This window comes from Toxoplasma gondii, chromosome XI, assembly GCF_000006565.2.
Source record: "Toxoplasma gondii ME49 chromosome XI, whole genome shotgun sequence".
NCBI classification, from domain to species: Eukaryota; Apicomplexa; class Conoidasida; order Eucoccidiorida; family Sarcocystidae; genus Toxoplasma; species Toxoplasma gondii.
The window spans coordinates 4351160-4361847 of NC_031479.1; the positions used below are offsets into that span (position 1 = coordinate 4351160).

Consider the following 10688-nt stretch of genomic DNA (forward strand, 5'->3'; position numbering starts at 1 on the left):
GAATAACTTCTTTGCGTTCAGTTCGCGTGAAACAAAATCTGGACTGCCCTACGCTTTCAATTCTGTGCGTGCGTTCAAGACACTGCGCGAGACCTCTTAGAAGATGACCCTCAGATATGCTATTCGGTGTTGTCATGTAGCAGTCGAAGAATTTCGTCATTGCCTCCGTATCCGTTCATGCCCTTAGCTCTGTCTGACAGCCCGCTTGTTCACATTCCTCTACTTTCACGATTGCTGGTGACCGGGCACTGCCAACTCTCCTCTACTGGGGGAGGAAAACGCGATGCTGACTCTACGCGACTTTGCCTTGATCGCCTGTGTCAACGGCTGTTGAAAGGGATCCCTAACTTCGTCTAACCGCATGAGTTCCTTTCGGCGAGAATGAGAATCGCCACGCCACGAAGACCGACTTTCGTCAAGTGACGTTTGAGCTGCTTGTCATCTTGGGAGGCTTCACACCGTTAAGTTCGTGGACGAAAGGCAAAAGAAAGAAGTCATGAACCGGACAGTGCACATTCTATCTCGAGAACAGGGTGGTCTTCACGCCATTGTGTGCGTACGTTTGTTCTTCTAGATCTAATGCGAGTGCCGTGCATCTCAGTTCTTTACCAGACTCTAGGGTATTTGCTCCTCTACACGTAGGATCCTTTGCTTAGGATGCTGTTCGCCCTCGACATTCGGTTCCGTTGTTCGTCTACTTCTTTCCTCGCTGAGAAACGCTGACCTGTGGGATTCCAGCGCCTTTGAGATTAAACAACAAGAGAGGGAAGACGTCTGTGGAGAGTTGGAGGCTCTGCGACCTCTCCCGTCTACCAACCGTCTCAGGCTACGTTGGCAAAAAATCAGAGACGAAGTACCGACACCTGAGCTTTGCGAATTGGCCGAGCCACCGTCCACTTCGCCTGTGTGGTCGTAACATAAAATCTCCAACTGGTTTCTGCAAGTTGGGCCCACTAGGAATCCCGGATGCCGGAATTCAACAGCTTACGAAAAGCGGCGTTTAACAGGTGGATGACTGCGACATTCGTACTCGCAGCCTTAAAAACAACTCAACACACGTTGGTACGGTCAGTGAATCATCGAACTGGGAGTGAAAGTGGGAGCGCTGGGAACGACAGTTTCTGGGCTTTCCCTCGAGAGAGTTGTCAGAGAAAAGAACCTGGAAAACGTCTTTAGCCTCTTGCGTCGTGGGCGACGATCAGCTTCCTGGCGCGTTTGCGTTTTCCTGGACAAAGGCAACTGAAACGCGTGCATGCAAAGTTTTACATCGTTCCGCCTTTCGGTGCCCGTCTTCGTCTCGGGGAATCCGTGACGCCTTTCCTCATTTCTCTGTTCTTCCTCGTTACCCTGTCTGGGCGTTTTCTTCGAGCGACGAAAGTCTTATCGACTGCGAGTCGAATTCCGCCGAAAGAAATGACGACGTGTTCCACGTTCTTTGCCTCCTCTGTGGCCGGTGTCGCGGAAGGGTCTGCAGTTGGTGAAGAGCAGATTCGCTGACGGCAAATTTACTGTGGCGCATTTCCGTGGGTTCCCAGTTTGTTTCTTTCCTTTACCTCTGTGCAATTTTCTATCATTTCGGCGGAAACAGGAGATCCTGGAAACTGCGTTGCCTAACCCCCCTCTTCTCCCTCTGTACACAGGTACCATGCGTGTCAGGCCCTCCGTGTCTGGGCATCAGTTTGTCGCCGTCGGGCTGTCTCTTTCGTTTTCCTAAACTTCTGTTTTCTTTTTCTCTCTTGGACCTTAATCTTTTCCCCCACACCCTCTGGAAAGTTTGGAGGAAAAAAGAGCCGGACGTTCTCCCAGACGCTCTCGTCTCTGGGTATACACCCGACTGTTTTCGATCGCTTCAAACGCGCAGTCTCCAGAAGCCGCCCATCTCTTGCCCACTTGACGCGAGCGACTCTTTCTCCCCTTTTCAAGTCCTGGAATCCCCGGCTTTCGTCGTTTCTCCGTAAAAGTCCACGAAACATCTTCAAAACATCGCGGCGGGCAATCTCACTCCTTCAGCAGCGTTCATCCCCCTCTTTTTTATTCTTTCTCGCTGCTTTCTGCCGAGTTCCACTTCTTCCTCACTCTCCGCTCCTCACCTGTCTCTTCTGAGTTCTCTCTTCCCTGCTCTCTCCCCCGCATCTACCACTCCCTTCCTCGCCTGCTTTGTCTCCCCTCGCTTTCCCCGTCCCCGCGCTCTCTTTCCTCATTTTCTTGTCCTTTTCTTTTTCGTTTCGTTCCTTCTCTTTCCCTCTCCGTCTCGTCTTCCTCTCGATCCTTCTCCTCCATTTCGCCTTCGTTCAGTTCCTCCTTTCGGCTTCCACTTTTCTTCTCCTCCTCCCCTCCGTAGTTTCACCATGTCGATGGAACAGTTGATGGCGCTAGTGCCCTTGGAGGCGGCACTCGCGGGGAAGGAGAAGGGAGGTCGCAAGTCAAGGTGGGAACGGCCCAAGACGAAGAAGAAAGGCGACTCCAAATGGGGTCCTCCTGAAGTAGGTCGATGCTTCATCCTGCCTCCCCTCTCCTCGTTTCCTTCTTCCGCGTCTTCTTCTTTGCAGTCTCCTTCCTCACCTCTCTTTCTCGGCTTGCTCTCTACTGGTGGCGAACGCGTACGGATAACAAACGCGCGGCGTTTTGCGGTGCCCACATCCTCTCCTCTCGAGCTTTTACGGCCTCTCCCTGTGTCTGTGTCTCTCTCGCCTTCTCTCCCTCTCTCTTCATCCTTCGGAATATCTCTCTGTCTCTCTCCTCCTCTCTCGCCTCTTCTCTCTCGCCTCTTCTCTCTCGCCTCTTCTCTCTCCCTCTCCGTCGACCTCTGTGTCCCTCTGAATCTCTCCTCTCTCTTTTTCTCTGTTTCTCTGCCTCCGTGTTGCTGTCGCCTTCTCTCTCCGCCGCTCTGCCCTCTCTACAGCGCTCCCTCCGTCTTTTCGGACTCTGCCGCCATACCCTAAACGGTCTCCACCTTCTCTGTGGCTGCGCCGCGAGGAGATGCTGTTTTCGCGCATGCGCCTCTCTCGGTGTCTCGGCTGCGACCTTTCGTCGCCGTCGCGCGACGTCTTCTCACCATCTGAGGCTTCCCGTCGGCGCAGCCGCTTCGTAGGTTCCCGCGTCTCTCGTCTTCTGCGTTCCTTCGCAGGACAAAGACTTCCTACCGCCGCCCTACGTGGACCTCCCTGTGGGCATGACAGCTCCGCAGATGGACCGATTCCTGCGCGAGCAGCGCTTCGACGATCTGCAGAGGAAACTCGCCAATGGCGAATTCGAGTTCGGGGACCCCGACATCCGACCGCCTTCGCCTCCGCCTGTCTACGACCGAAACGGAGGTCGAATCAACACCCGAGAAGTCAGGTGAGCGCCTGTCAACCGACGCCAGATGGAGGGAGAGCGAGAAGGAGAACGAGGAGGCAGAGAACAAACGCGCGAGACACAAGGGAACGGAAGAGAGAACACAGAAAAACCGAAGGAGAAGAGAGAAAACACGAGAGGGAGAAAACAAGGAGAAGAAGAAAGAGAAAATCCGAGAGAGAACAAGAGAAAGAGAGACAAGAAAGATAAGAGAGAGAGAACAAGCGAGAGAACAATGGGGGATGAGAGACAGAGAGGTGAGGGAAGCGAGGAGAGAAGAGACGACCACGGAGGCGGATCCGGCGGCATGTTTCGTTCAGCTGGTGACCCATTCACATGAGATATCGGCGAAAGGTTGCGGGCGCTCCACCGATGCAAGCGGGGGTGTTTTTTGCCTGGTTTCTTGATGTTTGTGGATCCACTCGGATGCCATGTGCGATTCCAGCTTCGGCCGCATACGCGTTGTGTCTCTTTGCAGAGTCCGGAGTGCCATGGTGGCGGAGCAACAGCGTCTGACCGAGTTCATGGTGAAGCATTTGCCAGGCTTTGTTCCACCTCCGGACTGGAAGCCGTCGAAGAAGATCCGAAGAATTGAAATCCCTCTCGACAAGGTGAGGAAGAAGCGCATGCAACCAACACCTGGGAGACGGAGAGAAGGACGACTCAGCGTTGGTGGCGAGGAGACGGCAGCGCGCGACCGGAGGAGGGGCTCGTGGAGAACACAGGACAGCAGTCTCTACTTTTGTTTTCCTTCTGAAGACGCACACAGAGAGAGAGAGACAGAACGGCGCAGGGTGAACTAGTGCGAAGGAGAGGAAGATGAGAGAGTCGAAGCAACAACCGTGGAAACTTGCGAACCAGGAAGCTTTGGTTTTCGATTTTCTTTCTCGCATCTGTGTGTTCAGTATCCAGACTATAACTTCATGGGCATTATAATCGGACCCCGAGGCTGCAATCACAAACGCCTGGAGGCCGAGAGCGGCACGACGATTTCCGTCAGAGGACGCGGGACGCAGGTACGAATGAAGCGCCAACTTCTTCGTCTCTTCTCTGTCGGGAGCCATGTCCACGTTTCGCCTCCAGTGTGCTTGTCTCTTTTTTCTGATTTTTGCTTCGGTGTCAGGATTTCTGTCGCTCGCCCACCGTTTTCCCCTTGCTGTGCCCTCTGTATGCGCCCGTGTTTGTGCGAGACTTCCTCGTCTCCGTCTTCTTTCTCCAGAGACTCTTCCTTCTTCTGTTCCTGGGGCTCTGCCGGTCTTTCAGTTTCCTGCCTTCCCCCCAAATCTCTTCATCGCGTACGCGCCTTCTTCTCGTGTGTCTTCGTCTTCTCTCTGCTCACTGTTTCCTTCAGTCTCAACTTCCGGCGGTTCGTTCGCCAATCCTTTTCGTTCTCTCCCTTTTTGCTCTGCATTTCAGAAAGAAGGAAAACGCGACCACCAGACGGAGGAGGAGGCGTCGATGCCAATGCACGTCCACATCTGCGGAGACACTGAAGAAGCCGTCGAGGTGAGAGACCCAGCTGTCTCCTGTCTCTTTTTTTCCTCTCCTGTCCCTTTTTTTCCTCTCCTGTCTCTTTGTTTCCTCCTTTTGCCTCTCCCCTGTGTTGACGAGGTTAGGCTATGCGTCGCATGCGTCGCCTTCGCCTTCGTCCTGGCCCGGGCGTCAAGAGACTTCTCTTCGCCTGGTTTCTTTCTTCTCCCCTCTCCCATCCGCTGTTGGGTTCTTCCCCGCTTAGTCGTTTCGTTCGCTTCTTTCTTCTTTGTCTCCGTCTCTTTTCATCTCTCTCTTCGTCCTCGTCGTGTGTCTGCCGCGCCCTCTCTCCTCTCCTCTCCTCTCGTCTCCTCTCCTCTCTCGTGACAGAGAAGACTGCAGTGCTGCAAGACACAGCTCTCGAGTTGAAAGAACTCGTCCTCTGTGTTCCTCCGCGTCCTCCTTCTTCCTGCTGCCCTCTTCGGTCTTTTCCCTGCTTTATAAGAACCGAAAAAAGACGAAGGCTTCTGCCGACTGCGCTTGTGCTTGACTCTCCTCGCTAGAAAGCGCTGGCTCTCATCGAACCGCTCCTAGATCCTCTCCACCCCGCACATGAAGAGTTCAAGAAACGCGGCCTCGAACAGCTGGCTCTCGTGAATGGCGTCAACTACTCCGATCTGGAGCAGCGTCGCTGTCCTATCTGCCAGGGCACTGGCCACACAGGTGAGAAAAACCTTCTCCACGCAGAGATAACCTTGCCTCAAACTCCTCTAATCATTAGGCACACACATCATCTGAGTCGTCCCCACCTGCGTTGAAAACACAACCCTATACATACATATATATACATATGTATATATACATATATATATATATATACATATATACATATTTTTATAGAGCACGTTGGATATTCAAGTGTGTGTCGGCTATTTTTGTGTTTGGAACTGTGTAGGTTCATGGCCGGAGAAAGAATGCGTTTGAGTTATCGAGCTATATCGATGCGCATATATATATATATATATATATATGTATATATATGTATATATGTATATGTATGAGTGTATGTATATGGAAGGTTCAGACGTACAGCTGCATGTGCCAGAGAGCATCGTTGTGAGGTGACCGTCCAGGGTCTTCACGAGACACCGTTCGACTTGCCTGAGATACTCGAGAACACCAACGGATTTTTGTATACCTGCGTCCAAATGGATTTTTTACGTCTCTATGTACGCAGTGATTTGTCATCTTGGCGTGTACTTGCGGCCTGGCTTGCCTATTCTTTTCCTCTGTGATGCGTTGCTGTTTGTGCAGCGCAAGACTGCCCAGACGCTCAGGAGCTTCAGCCATTCAAGAAACCGGAAGTGGTAAGACGCCTTGCAAGACGTTTTTTCGGAAGTGCTCTCGCATGCATGCACAAAGAAGAAGCTGTGTTGACGGCACTCTGTGCGAAGATGCGAGATGCCAAGAGGAAGCCTTCGGACTGGTTGCATTTCTGTCTCTCCCTCCACATGAGCAGACCTGTACGTCTACTCGTCAGGAAGCTTGGTGGCTGTCTCCCCTGGTCGTTGTTATCTCTGTTCCTGTCTCCACAATGGGCAACCCCAGGTCCACGCACGCAGTGATGTGCCTGGGCGATGGACCGGTCTTCTGAAGCGTTTCGAGACGCGAGCGACCACTGCAACTGTCGTCTTACGCCACTGCACACTCGTTGGGGACCTCAGTTGCTTTCCCTTCGGCTGCGGAGCCTTTACACTCCCCACAAAAGGCGAGACACCCTGGTGCATGCCTGCACAGATGCTCACCGGCGGCAGACAGAGGCCGGTCGACTGAAACTGTGGCTTTCCGCCGACTTTGTGGACCTTCGCCTTTTGAGTTTTCTGCGGATTTCTTTCTCCAGCGCTGCGCGTTGTGTGGAGATTTTGGACATGTCACGATGGACTGCAAACTGAGACAGAACGGCCCTGTAGGAGTGGCAGCCCCTCCGCCGCCACCGCCAACCGTCGGCCGCAGTCGGGAAGAACAAATGAAGATGGATGCGGTACGTCAAACGCATACAAGCAAATACACTTGGGCATCCCCCTATATATATATATATATATATGCATATATATATATATATATATGTATGTAAGCGTGCATGTGGATATGGGTCTCTCTCTGGGGGCGTCTGTTGATGTACATACGTGTCGCTATTGTTCAACTATATCTGTATATATACATCTGTATATCTATATCTGTATATATATATATATATTATTTTTGCATATATATTATCAGTGTTTGATTTTGTGTGAACCGATACGCATCTGTATGTGGGCATGGCTGTGTATGGTTCAACTAAATGGCGCATGTGTCTGTGTGCATCTTTATCTTCCTTCGTCTCTCTGCATCTGTTGATGTCTCTCTACTTCTCTCTCTATCTATCTGTGTATCTCACCTCTGTGCGTCTGTGTCTTTACCTCTTTCTCTTTCTGTGTTTCTCTGTGTATTGTTAGAGAGCATGCATCGGAGCTGTTGCTGTGTGCGTTTTGGTTTCAGGAGTATCGCAAAATGATGAGTGAGCTGACAGGGGATTCCACTCTGGACGCTTTGGACGAGCCGACTCTGTCGAGTCCAGAGCAGCCGTCCAACATCGCTCGCGCGTCGCCTTACGCCTCGGCGACGCCGGGTGCCCAAACTGCGACGCCTCCGCCGGGCGTCTCACCTTCCTTCGACCGCTCTTCTCCCTCGCCTTACGCGGCCTACGGGCGCCGTGGCGGCCGCATGGGAGGGCCTGTCCCGCCGCCGCCTCCGATGGCCGGACCTCCGGGAGAGGGCATGCCCGGCGGCTTTGCCTGCGGGCCAACTGGCCCCGGGACCATGCGGGGCCGCCCTGGCCTGGGGTACTGCGGGTCTCCCGCGGACGGCCCGCCGGGGGGCTTCGCTTGCGGGCCAACTGGCCCCGGGGCCATGCGGGGCCGCCCTGGCCTGGGGTACGGGGGGCGCGGGGGACGAATGTTTGGAGGCGATGATGACAGGAACGCGTTCATGCGTCGAGGAGGCCCTGAGTTCTGGAGAGACAACGGAGACCGAGGAGATGGCGAGTTTGGGTCCAATGACCCGCGGTCTTGGGGCAGGGGCAACGACGGCATGCGACCAGGAGGCGGACCTGGAGGACGCTCTCCCTATCCCGAGATCATGATGCCTCCCATGGGAGTGCCAGGTACGTGCAGTAGCGGAGTCTTCTTCTCTCTGTACGTCGGCTTATATGCGGTCCGTATCGACGCGCGACGTTATATTTGCTTTCCGTGTGCTGCATGCCCCTGACTGTTGTGCGGCTCTGACGCGTACGGGACGCACGCGTTTCAATGTTGATTGTCTTTCTTATTTCCTGAACTCCGCTTGCTGCTTTCGAGTGCTGGATCTGTTCGTTCGTGTGTTTTCCTTCTATTCAGCTGAGCTCGTGGGTCTTTTTTACATCTGGCGATTCCCTTTTTTAATACCCTTTCCATCTGTCATCTTGGGAACCCCGTTCTCCTCTCCTCTTCGTCTCTGCCTCCTTCGTCTCCCTTCTCAGCTTCTTCTCTCCCCGATTCCTGTTTGCTTCTTCTTCCACGTCTCTTCGCTGCTACAGGCATGCCTCCGCCTTGGGGAGGAGTGCCGCCTCCCAGCATGATGGGTGGTCCCGCCATGAGCCAGCCGTCGGGGCCGGACGGCAGCGGGCCTGGAGGCCCCGGACCGAATCGAAGTAAGCTCGCAGAACTTCGGAACTGGAGGAAGTTTGACATCCAACACGAACAGAGTTTTGCGCGTCCTCCCTGCACCCACTTCTGGGCCTCTGCATAAATCACCAAATGCACATACCCAAGCAAACTGTGATACATACGCTTTTATATGTGGACATGCCGCCATATATATATATATATATTCATATATATTCATATATATTCATGTATATATATATATATATATATATATGTATATGTATTGGATAGAACGGCCGCTGAGTCAGCAGTCGGTCGCCTGAGCCAGTTCGTTGTTGTCCTTGTAGTGTTGCTGTCATCAGTTTCCAGTGTCTGTGCCGCATGGGACTGGAGTGTGGAGATGTTTCACACCCCCGCGGTCTTCTTCTGGGGTTGCAGTTGAACCTCGTGGGGAGAAGATTCGTAAGGCCTCTCAAAACTGTATCCGCTCAAGCGCATGCAGTGGAACTTCGTCTCTCTCGCTGCCTTTTTACCGCTCTTTTCCACTCTGTCTCCACTCCCATGTGACCTCTGTCGACTGTGGGTGCTTTCGTCTTCTCCTTTGCATTCTGCAGCGGTTTCTGTGCGTGCATGTTGCTCCGCAGTGGGTGGCCCTGCGTCGGGCGGTGGGCCTAACTACTCGTGGGCCCAAGGCCCTTTCCCTGGGGCCTTCGCACCGCCAGTGTGGGGTCAGCACTCAGGCTCGATAGGCCCCGGGAGCTCCCCCGGCGCGAGTGACGCGGGAGGCGCGGCTCGGCCTGCGGCAGGCGGCCGTGGCGGCTTTGAGCCGTGGGGATTCCCCGGAGCCTCCGGCGCGCCTCAAGAGCCCCACAGCGGCGCTGCTTCGGGGACCGGACCGTTCCCCCCTCTCCCCATGGCCCCTGCTGGGGCGCCGCCGCCGGCCCCCGACGCGGATGATGGACTGGATAAGAACGACGACGACAACATGGACATGAACGACTGAGGATCGAGTGGAGATGGGAATCGTGCGAAGGGCAATCTCGCAGAGTCTCAAGAGAAACACAGATCCTTGTCTGTCTACAGTCGCGCGACGTCTATCTTTGTATATATATATATATATATATATATGTGCGTATATGTATATACATGTAAGGATGCATATCTATCTGTATGTAATTGTAAAGATAAACGCATATGCATACACATATACATAAATATATATATATGTAGATTTATATGTATATATAAGAGCGGCTGGCGGATTGACAGCCCCGAAGCAGGCGAAGGCCGAGATAGCAAGACAGCTTACGACCCCCCGGTTACGGGGAGAAAGAGACAAAGAGACAGGATCGAGCACGGTGCGAGAAGACGTTGTATGAAAAATTACAGGAAGAAAATAGATAATGGGGCGTTGGTCTTGAGTCACGCTGGCGACAGCCAGGGAACCTGCCGGAGGCCCAGGCGACAGAGGAACGCCGTTTTTTGCTCAAACCCGCAGAAATTCACATCACAGGGAGCACCACGTTTCGTCGAAATTGATGCACTCTCGGTTTTTCATGACGCGAACCTATCCACATATATACATATATGTATATTTATATACAAGCACATTTTTGTATATATATATATATATATATATATATGTATGTATATACATGTGGCGCGTGGAGAGAGACCTTGATGGATACGTATACAGACAGTCGGACGATTGTCTGAGGTCCGATGCGCCGACGCCTTCTTCAGATGACTGGAAGACGCATGGCGCGAAGCAGTTAATGCCTCGTTGAAAATTTAAATGTTTTTGGTCTAGAGGGTAGACATGTGTGTACCTGTGTTTACATGCATATGCATCTTTCTTGCGGGCTGGTGAAGTGGTGATCGAATAAACGCGTGCATGCAGTAAAGGCTGCCACGAGGTGGGCTCGGAGTTTGGCAGCTGCATGCGATGGACGGTGCTGTCTGGTTCCAGCGTATACAAAGGCGTTATCGATTTTTCCTCTCGTGTGTCTGACTGGTCATGTAGGCTCTTGTTGTGTGTCTACGAGATGAAGCGTGTGCTTTTTCATTTTGCAAGACGTTGTAGTTTTCGTGTATGTCGCCTCGTTCCTAGAAAGACACCCACCCCAAAACCAGACGCAAGCGCTATTCCAGAAGCTGGCTCACCACTACTCTCTTGTTCTTCTGTCTTACCTTTTC

The 10688-nt window shown here is 52.9% G+C and overlaps 1 protein-coding gene across 1 annotated transcript; it reads left to right on the forward strand.

Moving 5' to 3' along the window:
• Window positions 1-1339: 1339 nt before the first annotated feature.
• On the forward strand, window positions 1340-10661 carry TGME49_314860 (zinc knuckle domain-containing protein). Its single transcript, XM_002364635.2, has 11 exons — window positions 1340-2483; window positions 3128-3339; window positions 3815-3947; window positions 4242-4352; window positions 4753-4842; window positions 5370-5529; window positions 6121-6173; window positions 6707-6847; window positions 7348-8011; window positions 8423-8536; window positions 9137-10661. Exons 1-11 carry the CDS (start codon window positions 2349-2351, stop codon window positions 9493-9495), a joined length of 2172 nt encoding a protein of 723 aa, XP_002364676.1. The 5' UTR covers window positions 1340-2348; the 3' UTR covers window positions 9496-10661.
• Window positions 10662-10688: the final 27 nt, after the last annotated feature.

Excerpts from the sequence above, each read along its gene's own strand:
- TGME49_314860 (XM_002364635.2), top strand. The coding sequence starts at position 2,349 with ATGTCGATGGAACAGTTGATGGCGCTAGTGCCCTTGGAGGCGGCACTC. Across the intron at positions 2,484-3,127 it reads CCAAATGGGGTCCTCCTGAA|GACAAAGACTTCCTACCGCC; the intron begins GTAGGTCGATGC and ends GTTCCTTCGCAG. Across the intron at positions 3,340-3,814 it reads ATCAACACCCGAGAAGTCAG|AGTCCGGAGTGCCATGGTGG; the intron begins GTGAGCGCCTGT and ends GTCTCTTTGCAG.